This window comes from Henckelia pumila, chromosome 4, assembly GCF_033568475.1.
Source record: "Henckelia pumila isolate YLH828 chromosome 4, ASM3356847v2, whole genome shotgun sequence".
In the NCBI taxonomy this organism is placed as follows: domain Eukaryota; kingdom Viridiplantae; phylum Streptophyta; class Magnoliopsida; order Lamiales; family Gesneriaceae; genus Henckelia; species Henckelia pumila.
In genome coordinates this window covers 11,767,472-11,782,172 of record NC_133123.1, presented here as the reverse complement: position 1 = coordinate 11,782,172, position 14,701 = coordinate 11,767,472, and the positions used below count along the sequence as shown (strand labels likewise).

At 31.1% G+C, this 14,701-nt stretch overlaps 1 protein-coding gene across 3 annotated transcripts; it reads right to left on the bottom strand.

Annotated features, from left to right (window-relative positions):
- Window positions 1-1,192: 1,192 nt before the first annotated feature.
- LOC140859904 (protein DOWNY MILDEW RESISTANCE 6-like) lies at window positions 1,193-5,080 on the bottom strand. Of its 3 annotated transcripts, none has more exons than XM_073262519.1 (5): window positions 4,946-5,079; window positions 3,676-4,028; window positions 3,126-3,373; window positions 2,437-2,761; window positions 1,193-1,761 (listed from the first exon to the last, which is right to left on the bottom strand). In XM_073262519.1, the coding sequence occupies exons 2-5, from the start codon at window positions 3,868-3,870 to the stop codon at window positions 1,519-1,521; spliced, it is 1,011 nt and encodes a 336-aa protein (XP_073118620.1). In that variant the 5' UTR covers window positions 3,871-4,028; window positions 4,946-5,079; the 3' UTR covers window positions 1,193-1,518. The 3 variants fall into 3 exon arrangements, with proteins under 3 accessions (XP_073118620.1, XP_073118621.1, XP_073118622.1); XM_073262520.1 differs by having other exon boundaries at window positions 4,950-5,006; XM_073262521.1 differs by lacking the exon at window positions 1,193-1,761 and adding an exon at window positions 1,768-2,352 and having other exon boundaries at window positions 4,946-5,080.
- Between the last annotated feature and the right edge of the window lie 9,621 nt (window positions 5,081-14,701).

Here is a 14,701-nt window from a genome sequence, read left to right as displayed (position 1 = left end):
TAATCTTTTATTTTATCAAATTTTAGTTTTAGTCCTGTGACTATTTTGACCATTTTAGTTCTTTTTTTTCATTTGGCCAGAGTGTTGATGTGAGACTATAAACATTACCAACGTCACATCAACACTGCGGTAGTTATATATCAGGGTTATCAGCGTCAAGTTGGAAAAAATATTAAATTGCAACAAAAAAACTGATAAGATAAGGGACTAAAACTGAAATTTGACAACATATAATATCAAAATCGCAAATAGACAAACACACGTGATTAAAAACAATTTTTTCTTTTTAAAACAATTAAATTAAATATTTTTTCCCATTCTTAATTGATACATAAATCCATCTCAAATTTTTATTGGATGCCTTGGTAGATTTTTCTAGTACCCCTTTTTGTCAACTCGGACAACCATTTGTTTAGTCAAGACTCAACGTCACTTGGGCCAAATCCCACTGTGTTGGTGTTAAAAAAGACTTTTGGCTATAGATGGTCAAGTCAAATGGACTTATTAGTTATTTCATTATTATATACCATAAAATAATAATATCGATAAATGATGACAATATAAGGGTGACGTTCACTGAGTTGCATCACCAAAAATTGATAAATTAATTTATCTTGGCATAGAAAAATGAATGCTATATATATACAAATCCGAAATCTCACCAATCACATTTCTCACTAAAAAAATAAATCTCATCGGTCACTCTTTTATTTCCTGCATTATTATTTAGATATTTGTTATATATTTCGCAATCAAACAATTTGCAATTTTTATTAATACCTTTCTTTGCAATTTGGACATGTTATGCTGTCAAATATCAATTTTAATTTTGATTTTCCTAATAGGAAAATAAAGGGATTTAGACCTTCCAAAGATGAGGCCCCTATGAAGTATGAAGGCCCAAACTAACTTGGGAAATCTCCCTTTGTCTATCAAGAGGTAAACAAAAAAGAGTACTTAGCAGGGGAGTTAAAATATTTTTGAAACGTAAACTGTAATCTAAATATATTCCTGCGTAACATTTTTTTTATTAGAGAAAATGGATCGAACTCGATCTGATCTCTAAATCGCAATATTCTAGTCCCATCTGTTTCAGAGATGAACATGAAAATTTTTCACAAATATTACAAAATGGAATCTTTAAGAAAGTTGTGATGCAAAATCCAACTGGTGAAGTAGACAACATACAAACTCTTGAAATAACAATTTAACAGATGAACGTTCATTAAATACATTGCTAGGAATCTTTGATTATTTTCAGACAAGAGGGTGAAACAGGGATACATGTAGACTAAATTTACAGCAAATCACTAATGTTCTTTTGCAACACTACCGTTTAAAATAAGATAGTGGAGAGATCAAACACTGCAAACAACGAACTGCTGCTTATTCAACAAACCAAAACACAGCGAAATGGAGAGCCGGTGATCGAAAACGTCCCAACCTATAGTCTAATGAGTCTGAAGAAGAGCTGACGAATTTGGCATCGCGGTGTCATCCAAGAAATGGAAGGTGAAGCTAGTTCTTGAAAAGTTCCAAACAGTGTTCCTGATCCAAGTTCCTGCTCCAGAATTTCTTGTAATACTCAGTGTATGTGAAATCCCGATAAATAGTTGGCTCCGCAGGGCTTGCAAGTGATTTTGGTGCACTAATGGTTGCGTTATCGCATGGACAGAGGAAGGAGGCTACTGAGAGTCTTGGTACAGCTGCATTTACAACGGCTCGATGCCAAACACTTTTGTACTTTCCGTTACTCAGCGCCTACACGAATTGATTTATGATAAGAACCATTCGGTCTGTAAACTTCAATATCAGTTTTATATGTCACTATGATACATAGGCGACTGAACTCACTTCCAACCATCACATAACTACAAGGGGTTGCATTTTCACTCATTCTTGCTCTAAGGTAAGGTGCCCTTAGTACGACGGCTTTTGCATGTCTACTGAGAATCCAAGAATCCGAAGGACTCTTAGTTTGAGTCAAATAAATTGGGTTTGCACGTAAGATTTGCCATTTGAAGCATTTGAACATTTGACAGGTGACTAGATCCTACTCAATTTCCAGCGAGGTGGAAAAATCGTATCAATATCTAACAGTATTGTCTTCATTTATCATAATGCATAAGGCGAAGAGAAAACATCAGCAGTGATCTAACAAACATGTCTGTAATATTCATGTCATCAGTTTTCTTATAAATTATATATAAGATCGAGCACTGGTCATTGTTGTATTAGAAAACCATAGCTTGCGGCAAGCCTGATTCAAATGTTTTTTTTATTATAACATGGTAGCTTAAGCATCATGTTGGGATTTTTGCACATATGACATAAGTTACAATTGTTATTCTCCTGCAAATAACCCAATTCAGTTGTTTAAAAGATTGTTCTCATATTCATAATCTACCAAAACTGTAACTCCGAATCAAGGTTTACCTGAAGTTGATCACCAATGTTGATGACAAAAGCATAGGGGTGGGGTTTTATAGCCATCCATTTTCCATTTTTAAGGACTTGAAGCCCAGCTACTTGCAAATCTTGAAGGAGAATGGTGAGAGCATTTGGATCTGTATGGGCCGGTAATCCATATGTCAGCTCCGGTTCCGGGCAGGCCGGATAATAATTAACGGCCATATGTTGGCCTTGTTCTCCTAATATGTTCTTCAAGTTGTCTTTATCTAAACCTAGGCTCTCTGATATAGCTTCCTGCAACCTCAATCCAAGTTGTCGAACTTCCTTGCAATAACTGCTTACAACATCCCTACCAGAATAAAAAGTTCAGTAATTTCTTGTTTTTCTACCATCAATCAACATAATGAATTGCTTCTCCGTTGTAGACGGCCAAGTTATAACATGGAAAAGATTGATTACCTTCCTCCATTGTTATCATACATGGTCATCAAAATAAATAGCCTAAAAATCTTTTAAACACGATGCAAGAAAATATGCTACTTTCTTTCTATCTTAAGGGGTAACTTGATTTTCATCTCTTCTTATGTTTCCTCAAAAACTAAATGTTTTTCGAACTAAGGTTCAACACACATATTTCATGGTATTCTCCACTGCGATTCTTTGGATAATATTGTAGGTGATTAAATATAGACCAAAAGTCAAGTGAGGCTCACTTGAAAGAAGAGGGAAGCGAAGGCCACTCGGGGACGTATTTATCCAAGGGATAACAGTGAAGCCTGAGATAGTCCCTCCAGTTGTGAACTGTCTCCTTTTTCACATTAAAACTTGTAGACAATCTCATAGTTTTGGAAGGATCATCAGAATATAATTTCATCTTCTCTTCCACTGGTAAACTAAAAAATTCATGAGCCACCTCTAGGATTCTATCCACAGCTTCCTTTGATACTCCATGATTGATCACCTGATACCACACATTCACAAAAGGATAACATGTAAAAATTCCGAAATAAGCCGTAGCATCCGAAATCATGCACTTACTTAGTAACAGTATATAATCTGGTCCAAAAAAAAAAAAAGGATAACAAAAGGCAGATTCAACAGGGCGATGGGCAATTTCATTCCCCTACATAAGAAATATTGTATTTTTTTTCTAAAAGTTCAAGCTTCCCACATAATTACATCAAATCGCCCCCAATCCGCCCCATCCCTCACCCTGGTTTTTTAGTTCTGCCCCTTGATAACATGGAAATGTTGTTAAGGAACCTGAAAGAAGCCATATTCTTGACAGGCAAGGCCTATTTGTTTGATGGTTAAGCTTTTATCTTCACATCCCAAGTCAATGACCGGAACGTTTTCGCACTCCATAACTTCAGACAATTTGGGCCTCTCATGTTCCGGACGGATATAGCTAGCTGGAAGGCTGGAGAACTGGATACCGCTGATGACTTTTGTTTCCATGGAAACACCTCCTAGCAGCAAACAAGTAACTGGAAATATTCACCAGAAGGGTAGCCTTGCTTCGGCACCAAAGATTTAAGGGTCGGCAAGAGAGGGAACGCAGGACCGACCACTGGATCTTTCAAAAAATCCTCCGGTTCCCCTACAGTGATCGGTGCCTGAATATTTCAAGAGTGCGTAAATTACTTTTTCATCAGCAACAGATTGAAAAATTATTAGCTGGGAGTCTATGGAAACTAATTCTATGATTTCATCAACAAACGAAATATTTCATTAGCTAGATGCCGAGTGATAAATGCTACAAACACGAGCCATCTTTTAGAATGATTTTAAATATTCATCCTCGTCAATTCAGGTACTACAATTGACAGCAAACCATTTCTTACTTCCTGTAAATCTTCAGACATGCATCCAACGAGAAAGATGCAAATTCCCATCGAACCACAGGGGATTCCCCAAAGTATTCTAACGTGTCATAATTATCTTACTTTGGAAATGTTTCCATCATTGATTTTTCTTGCCTAAATATGAATACCATTTCCCCAGCTGCTTTACAAATGCACTGGTTATTCTCCCCTATGACGACCAACTCCATGTAATTTATGGGTTGCAGTTTTTTTTATAAAGAAAAAAATAATAATAATCTTCATGGCTTGTATTTGGCTCCGACTCCAAAGTCAACTCCATATCCCCTTTCTCCAAGAATTGAATCTCCAGATTAATATAACAATAAGACATGAGATACTCATACAGCTGAAAAAGATCTCATATTTCCCTTTGAAATGCAAGCTGAAGGTCTAGCATTACATAATGAATTAGAAAGACAAAAAAAAAAAAAAAAAACTCCAACGAATCCCATAACCTTTTCCTTCGGCAATTAAAAGAAACCACCGTAGACACCAAATTATACTTTCCCTGCTAAATATTTCGATTCGAGTCTTAAATTAACTCACCAAGAAACCAAATAAAATATCCAAAAAAGCAGACAAAAACTTAAAGATTCAACTGGTTCCAAAAACAAAAATAAAAGATTCAATAGGGAACAAAGATCGAAAAAAGAAAAAAGGAATCTGACCCACAATTTTTCCTGCTCCCAGTAAGCAATTACTATTGCTGTCAACTTTGTTGCGAGAAGGGAACATGGCGATGGGTCTAAATTTAAATAGGCAGCGAACAAGAAACCAAATTTATAAATAAATAAATAAATTTGAGAAGAAATAAAATCTGGCATGAAATTCCCTCCTCGCGAAAGTGAATCGTCGATATCACTAGTTTATAATTCTGACGTCAGGCCGTGTGACGTCATGTTCAATGAACGTTCCATTATTAAGTTCGGGCATGGCCTCGATGTAAATTTAGGAGTTATATATTTTTTGAAATAAAAATAGTACTATATTTTTAAAGGAAAAATTAGTATGCTTTGGGTGAGATGAATTAAAAATCTTTTCACTTTTAGACTATAAATCATATGAATCTAACATACTATAATTATAACCATAATCATCATTTGTTTGGGCTTTTACCTTTTTGTTGCTACGAGAAAGGCAATTTTGGATACAATTGGAATGTTTGCAAAAATGAATGTTGACATTAGGGATGGGGGAAGGGTTTATGTTGTCACACTTGAATCTTAATTCCACGTAATCACAAAAATGAATCGTTGATCGAGTTTACTAAAAAAATGTACCAAATAAATTATAAAAAAAATAAGAAGCAACTCACAATCATATATTATCATGCACACCGAACACATCATTTATGCACAAGGGTTGAATAGACGCCTACAGAGACGGAGCTAGAGGGGGGGCGGTGGGGCCGTCGCCCCCCTCAATTTTTTCAAATTTTTTTTGTATATATATTATATATATCATATATATAATTAAATAAATAAATAAATTTAAAATTCTTTTTACATTTGTGAGATCAATGTATATTTTTCATTAATACCGCAAAAACAAACTCTGATACAAAAATTCGCATAATATGAATCACATTTAATTGCAAAAATTTTGAAAAAAATGTATTCTCGACGGTTTAACAAATTAAAAACAGTTACCTTTAAATAAGTATTTTTATTTTTTACAATCATCAATTTTTGAATGTATCAAACTACTAAAATTATAAACACTATTATAAAAAACTAAAAAATAATATATATGTTAGTATGTCATAGATATATTAATTAGATTAATTTAACTATTTCAATTTTAACTTTAATAGAACGTGGAGTTTTAGGTGTTAAATTTGTAATTAAATATGAAAGATTTATGTTTTAACATTTATTCGTTGATATTACACTTATGCATATTTTGTTCAAAATTTTATAATAAATTTAATCACTACTTAGTTTTAAATTTTATATAAAAAAATTCCAGTATAATAATTTATATAAATATACTCCCTTCGTCTCATATATATTGTCTTTTTTGGATTTTCACATAGATTAAGAAAAATGTATTGGGAAAGCAAATTTTATATAAACTTCATATTTTATCCCTATTCAATGTATTAAAAAATGATTGCACAATTTTCAAAGTGTAGTTAATAGGGGTATATTAGTAAAGAAGTGTAAAAAAAATATTACTAAATATGGTATATGACTATATATTTGGGACAAACAAAAAAAACGTGTACAATATAATTGGGACGGAGGGAGTAATAGACATGTAAATAAAAAAAATTACATATTATTTTAATTTTTAATCTACATGTTAAATATTTTTTTGCAATTATTAAAGTTTTAATTTTAATATTTTAAATATTGAAAAACATTGAAACAATTGTTTTTAACTTTTACATAATTTAATATAAATCATATGTTTAATTTTTATTTTAAATTTCTTTATAAGAAATTCAGTTTTTTTTCCAAAATTTTAATAAACTTTTCTCAATGATATGAGTCCAAAATTATTTTTTATATTATTATGTATATATATATTTTAAATTTTTTAATAATCAATAATTACATAATCTAAATTCGCCCCCCTCACTTAAAATTCCTAGTTCCGTCCCTGGACGCCTATATATATATATATATATATATTATATATATATAGTTCTTTTATGGTGCCCAACACTATATTCCCACTTTATGCCCACCATGTACAATAAATGAGTTGACCGGTACAATAGATGAGTTGACTTGTACATGGTGGGCATGAAGTGGACATATAGTGTTGGGCATATATATATATATATAGTTCTTTTATGGTGTCCAACAACTATGCCCAACTTTGTGCCCACCATGTATAAGTTAACTCACCAATTGTGCTGGTCAACTCAACTATTGTACATGGTGGACACGGAGTTGGGCATAGTTTTTGGGCACCATAAAAGAACTATATATATATATATATATAGTTTTGCTATGATGCCCACCAACCGTGCCAATCTCTGTGCCCACCATGTATAAAACACTCAACTATTGCACATGGTGGACACAGAGGTTGGCACGATTGGTGGGCAGCATAACAAAACTCGTATATATATATATATATATATATATATATATATATATATATATATATATATATATATATATATTATGAGCATATTGAATAATGAGATGAAGTTGGTGATGTCAGGATAATTTCATATTACTTGTACAGACACCAGCTCAATGATGTATTTAAGTGTGGAGATTTATCAATATTTTTGGGGTTCACTGAAAAAATTATAGACCCCACATGTATTGAAAAATCTCAATCTTTGAATCTGGGTTTGAGATCACGCGTATTAAATTTTAAAGCCTACTCATAATTTTTTTAAAAAATTAAAAATAGCAAAAATACACATAATAAAATATTACACCATTCATAATTTTGTAAAATGAATAGATGATGAAGTTTATTTATAGATAGAAAGTTTAATTTTGTAAAATATAGTTGTCGGACATTCTCAAGATGAAGAGTGTAGTGACCCAACACGGATCCACTACCTAATCAGAGTTTAGAGCATAATTAAGCATGCATTTAAATAATTTAAATAATTTACTGCGGAAGACTTAAATAAATACTGGTCAGCGGAATACAACCGACTAAACAAATCCGATATACAACTCAATCGAATTAAATGAAATCTACAGCTAATATTGTTGTTTTCGCTGGTCACTGATCTCTCCAAGCTACTGGCGCATACCTGCACCTTTATCTTTCCCGTCGAATGGGGTGTCCAGACAAACAAAAAATACTGGACGTGAGCTCTAAACTCAATACGCTAATACGGGTAAATATACAAACATGATGCATGCATATGAATATTGGGTATCATATTGGGAAGTATCTTGCTCAGTCTAGGCGTCATGGTATGTAGCACGTTGGGCCGTCGCATCAGAAGGTGGCTCCCATACCATATAACCGTGGAAATGGGAACTGGATCAAAATCCATGGATCCATCGTCCACACATGCAATGGGGCTGAGCAATCCCCTATACTGGATAAGCCAGTAAACTGGCTAACACAAGATGTATGCACGTGTACGTAGCATAACATAAACATGCAATCATGACATATAATGCAACATATAAGCATGCATACCCGCTGACAATCTCAGTCAGTACTTACGTACCTCACTAAAGGCAGTCCTAGCAGTCCCTCTCTAGGTTCCAAGCCTATCATCAGTTCTACAATGCAAAATATCATGCATCATCATTTCTGTTCTAAAGCCTTAACTAAGCTATTGCATACTCCTAAATATTTTTAAGAAGCAAACGCTATACCTGCGTCCGTCGTCAGCCCACTGATGGCGACTGCCTCAAAACTCAGGCACAGCTCCGTTACGACGTCGGGATCGCTCCGCTACTTCCGGATTCCCAATAGGACGCCTAGATATCCCTAGATCTGACTAAGAAGGTCTAAGAAACGAGAGAGAGAAGAGAGGAATTAGCAAGGAATGGCACCCCTCGACCCTATATTTATAAGCAGGAGATCGTAATTTCCATTCCGGGATCGGAACGTCCAATCACACCTATCCCGCCACGTGTCAATCGAGTTACATGCAGAACGCACACCTGTCCCAGCCTATGATTGAAGCGTCCGATCTAAGATTGGAGTGCCCGATCTCGTCCTTGCTGACGTCACCCCGATGACATCACACGTTGACATCATGGCCAACTGTCCCTGCAGATCGGACCATCCGATCTGCAGTTCGGACCTTTTGATCTGACTTTCAATCGGAAATCTCTGATCTATTTTTGAGTTTTCTGAATCCATTTTTGAACTCCTTATATCCTTTAAGAAATCTCTTAATCATGTTTTACTTAATCATGTTTTACTTAATCCCTAATTATCTGTCTATCTGCGCATTATTTTATGATATACCCAGAGTATTTCTCCTCTCATGATGTGGTCAAATGTTAGTTTTTGGATCATCAATACATATATCAATTTTCATAAAAATATAAGGGACCTACATGATCTAATGATATTGAAATAGGAGACCTATGTAGTGAAATTTTTTATATCCAAATAGCTAAATATCCTGGATAAAAATAAATAAATAAATAACTGTGAAAATTATTTTGGTGCGTGGAATATTGATAAATTGTCTAATTATTACATAAACTATAAAAAAGACTTAATTGATACATAATCAATTTAAAAAGTCAAATTACCTTTTACTTAAATTATTTTAATTTCGATATTATTATTAAATTCAATTTTTATTTTTCAATATTATTTTATTGATTAACATTGTAACAATAAATTTATATTTTTGTAAAAATTATACTATCATAAATATAGCATAATTCGTATTATATTTTCAATGTTTTGTATCAACTTTCATCTGAGAAAAAATATGTGAACTCATGAAATACAGTTTTTGCTTTAGATCAAAGAGCTCAAACATAGACGGAATGCAAAATCATATTTGAATTTGAAAATTTAAAGTAAACTTACTCTTATCCAACTATTCACACTCGATAGTCATTATCTTGCTTGGACCACTAAAGATTCACTTCATGCGTCTTTTCGATTCTTCCATGTCGTTGATGTCAGGGTAGGGTTTATATGTATGGATTAATGCGTGTTAAATTTTTAGATCATCTTCGGTGATTAGCGCTAAAATAGTGTAATATTTACATTATTATTGTGTTAAATATAGTGCAAATAATATTTATCTTCAGCAGTTTTCATCAAATTTTTATACCAAAGAATATTTCATAATATTTTTCATTTTTACATATATTTTATAATTTATTTTTATTATATAAATTAATGTGGTAAATTTAATTAAAAATTATCCTATGTTATATAAATTCTTTTTATTATGTAATTTTGTTATAAAATATTAATTATCCTATGTTAATTTTTTTTATCACATATGTCACGAATTATTTTAAAAGTAATATGTAAAATATTATTAATGTTTTTAAAAAAATTCTAAAAAAAGCAAAAAAATTTAACGAAAATAATGATAATATAAACAAATAAACCATAAAATAACAAAACAAAAAGAACCTCTAAAAAAAAGAAACAAAAATGAAAAAAATGAAAATGAAAAAAAATAATAAAATTATGCCGTTGTGAAAGTGCAACTCCAAATTTGGAGTTGCATTATTCACAACTTCAAAAAAACACCAAAATGCAGTCAATCGCTGGAGCAGATTTCAACTTCAATTTATAGCAGCACACTGTTTTTGTGTGCCGATGGAGATGGTTTACACAATCTCACGTGTAATTTTTTTGAGAAATATCTATTATTTGGGTTATTCACGTATAAAAATATATTATTTTTTATGTATAAAATATTATTTTTATTATGAACATGATTCACCCGTAGAACTACTCTTTATTTAAATAGAGATAGTATCATGCATGTTTTAAAAAAGTAATGAAAAAATATATCACAGTTTGAATTGATTTTATTTATATGAGGTTTGTCATACCATAATTGTACAAATTAATGAAGGATTAGACATTAATTTGAAACGTGCTTTAATTTTCAATCAATTATAAGTCGTGAGATGATTGTCAATTGTCATCATTTCTCCACGCAATATCTCATAATCAAATGCTGTTTTTTCCCTACTCGAGAAAAAAAAACCAACTGTTGGTTTTTTTTTTCTTTCCCAATTAAAAAATGACGTCGGCATTTGGAATAATTTAAGTACTTGGATATCATCTGGAGACGCTGTATTTAGCTAGGTAATAAAACATATCAAATGGTGCGTGTGTCAATTGAGAAATTAGTGGAACCATATATGGATCTTCGTGTAATATTTTAAGGATCGTGTTAGAGGCACGTAGCTAGATATATAACTACACGTACATCATCACACATGACGTGTTTTGCTTGAGTCATGCGAAATTAATAAATAAATTAACACTTGATTATCTCAACTCGCTCGTACCGCCAAATGACAGGTTGTTATTCGGCCAGCTCCATTAAAACATTTTGATAGACTTTCAAGCAAATGACCGGTCGTGTTATATATATATATATATATATATATATATATATATATATATGAGGACTTTTCAACTGTCCAATAATATTTTTTCATCTTGTCTTTGATTTGTTTTTTTTTTTTTCTGTATAACTAAAACACGATACCGGGTTTTAGTGGTCGGGAACGAGTTGGACACTATTGGTTAGGCAGCTGAAAATATATATATATATATAGACATATATATATATATATGTATCAATTATCATCACATCAAACCTTATATGTAAGTGAGAATGTCAGATGGATTTTAAATAAAATTTGGAGTTTGTCCTTTACTAAGTAGTGTTTTATAGAATTTTTAAGAAATATTTTTTACTTTTTTTTTAACAAAATTTCAAAAATTTTGAAAACATAATATTTACCGAAAGAACGCGAATCAATGTTTGGTTTTCTTTTCAAAAACAGGAGTCTGGAGAATAGGTCAATCAAGTAACTGAGATATTCTAAAAACGTGTGCGCCAGAGGTTGAAATAGTCAATAGCAGTGCATGTGCACTTGAACAATATTGTATATATGTTACGCGTATTTAAAATATTTTCCATGTCTCAGATGTAACGTGAAAAATATATATGTTTTTTTAATGTTTTTTTTAAAAATATATAATTTAAAAGCTAAAAAAATTATCTGTAATATATTTTATTATATAATGTAAGGCTATGTTTGGTACGATTATTATTAATCTCGGTATAACTTATCTTATTCAATTCTTCGTTTTTCTTGACATATTATTTATGCATCTATTAATTATATATTTTACATCAATCAAATCATTAATTATTTATCTTACATCAATCAAATCATTAAATTGAAATAAATATATTACCTCTTATAAATAATAATATTCATATTTTATTTATTATTGAAAGTACAAAATGATAATTTATTATTTTTGTATAAAATTTAATCAATCAAATCAAATCAAATCAACTATAATCTATCAATCAAATCAAATATTAAATTAACTATCATTTTTTATTTATTTCTATTTGCATTAAATTACTGAGAATACTAATTTAGTCTGACCTAATTACATCAATATAATTTTACATAAATATCTCAAACACCATCATCATATGATTCATATTCACATAATTTATGGGCAAAATAGTCATAAAAGTCCCTCCACTTTTCCCCTTACCCTTCTAACTAAATGCATTTTTCTCTCTCTCACCTTTTATTTTCTACGTTTTGTTTATAATTTTTTTTATCTTTCATTTGTACTGATTTTACAAATACTGTAGTTTCTTCTCATAATTTTGCAAATATTACAATACAAAAATTTTATGTTCTTTATATTGTATATACTCGCTATTTCCATTCTTGAAAATGGATGCTTATCCATCCACATCGTGACCACCTCCGATCCTCATAGTTTGTAGATATCATTCCAAATATGAAATGTGCGTTAGATAGAGCGAAGTTTAGTTCGTTTGTTTTGTTATATATATTTTGTTTTGTTATTGCCTTTTCTTTCTTAAAGTAAAACCAATTATAGTTCAATTAGAATGAAATTAGCTCATAAAGCCTTGATGTATCGTATGTTCCCGGTAGTTTGATCACCGGTGACCCTGACATGAAATATTTATTTTTTATGAATCCCGATACTTGTAAAATTTAAAGAGGAATGTTGAGTTGTGATACTTGTACGTTTTTGTTGATTAAACGATCGAACCATGTCGTTTGAGTTAATGTGAATTTAAAAGATTTGAATTGCATAATCACCACTAGTTATATTTTTTGGTAAAACGATACGCGTTTGATCTTATAATTAGTATCATAGTCAAGATCATGAGTTCGATTCTCATTGATTACAAAAAAAACGCAATTATTGTGATAGAACATGATGGTGTAATTTTAGATTTACCTAAAATACATTTTATATTATCAAACGAACTAAATGGTTTACTATGTTTATTTTAATAAAATGTTTGTTTATATTTTACTTTTGTTTCTTACCATTTCAATTTTTTAAGATTTAAAAAAAATGTTTAATAATATGAAAGACTGCCAGCAAGAATTGTATCTTAATTTTGATCCGACAAGGAGCACGACGCATGTTAAAGGCTTGAAAAAACACAAAGTAACTTGCCGTACGTGCTTGGGTTTTTAAAGAGTAACTTTTTTGTCAAACTTACAATTTATTTATACCATTAAATAAAAGGACCAAAAACCCCTTGTCTTGTAATGGAACTATGGATGCTCAATTTAAAAATAAAAGTCAGCAATTCAATTATAATTTCAAATGTTTCTAGAGCATTCAAAAGGAAAGCAATATTTCCAAGAGTTATTTTGTCTAAATTTGAATGGAAATTAATCTTGGATATTGATTTTCAAATCCATAATTGTTGCGAATAACCAGGGCTAAACCCAAGTCAATGCAAGTTATCTATATACTTTTACAATGTATAATATAATATAAATATATAATACATGAAGGGCCTATAAATTGTTTTTAGGTGTCATCCTGTAAATTTTGATATACCAAAAATAACATTCTCTAATTTACAAACATATTCGATTTCCATTCCTACCATTTCCCAATTATATAAAATCTATAATTTTGAATTTTCACATTATCATATCACTAAATCAAAAAATTATTATTTTGATCTTGTATATTGGTTTCAACGTGGTTTTTGTTTTTAAAATAGTTTCAATCTCAGTCCGTTCAATTTAATTTTGTAATTTTTGTCATTTTTTGGAGTGACACTGTTATACAATATTAGAAAGAGCCACATTATTACTTTAGAAAAGATATAAACTAAAATATATTTTTTTATGATATAAAAACTCACAGCCGACACTAGTTAGTTACTTTTTAGTGTGCCCTAAATACATCTCTCAACATCTAAAATCCGATTTTGATAACGTAGAAAACTGTAATCGTAAAAAAGTATACATACAAAACGAGTTTCGACTATTTTTCCTTGAAAATTATTGTTTTTAAATAATTTTAGTTTCAATATAATATGCATGCCTAGATTTTTCACAGAACAATCATTTAACGTAAAAAAATAGTACGCATTTGTTGATTAATGATAATTATCCTAAATTGTTAACAGCTCGTACCAAGTTTGTAGTTATCTAAAACACGTCCAATTGACGTGGGATCGTGTAGATTTAGGGAGATGTATAGCGGCGATAGTTTTATCCAAAAATAGAAATTTAAATTACACTAGTATATTTTTGTAAATAATAATAATATTCATCAATTAAATTATTGGGCACATGACTCAGGATACGTCACCTTGATGATGCAACTATATCTGGGCCCCTCTTTAGGGTCGAAGGACCCGGGGGGATTATGATTGGCAAGACTTTGTGCCATTGACTTCTGGCGCATGAATTTAGGCGTGCAAACGAATTGAACATGTTCGTGAG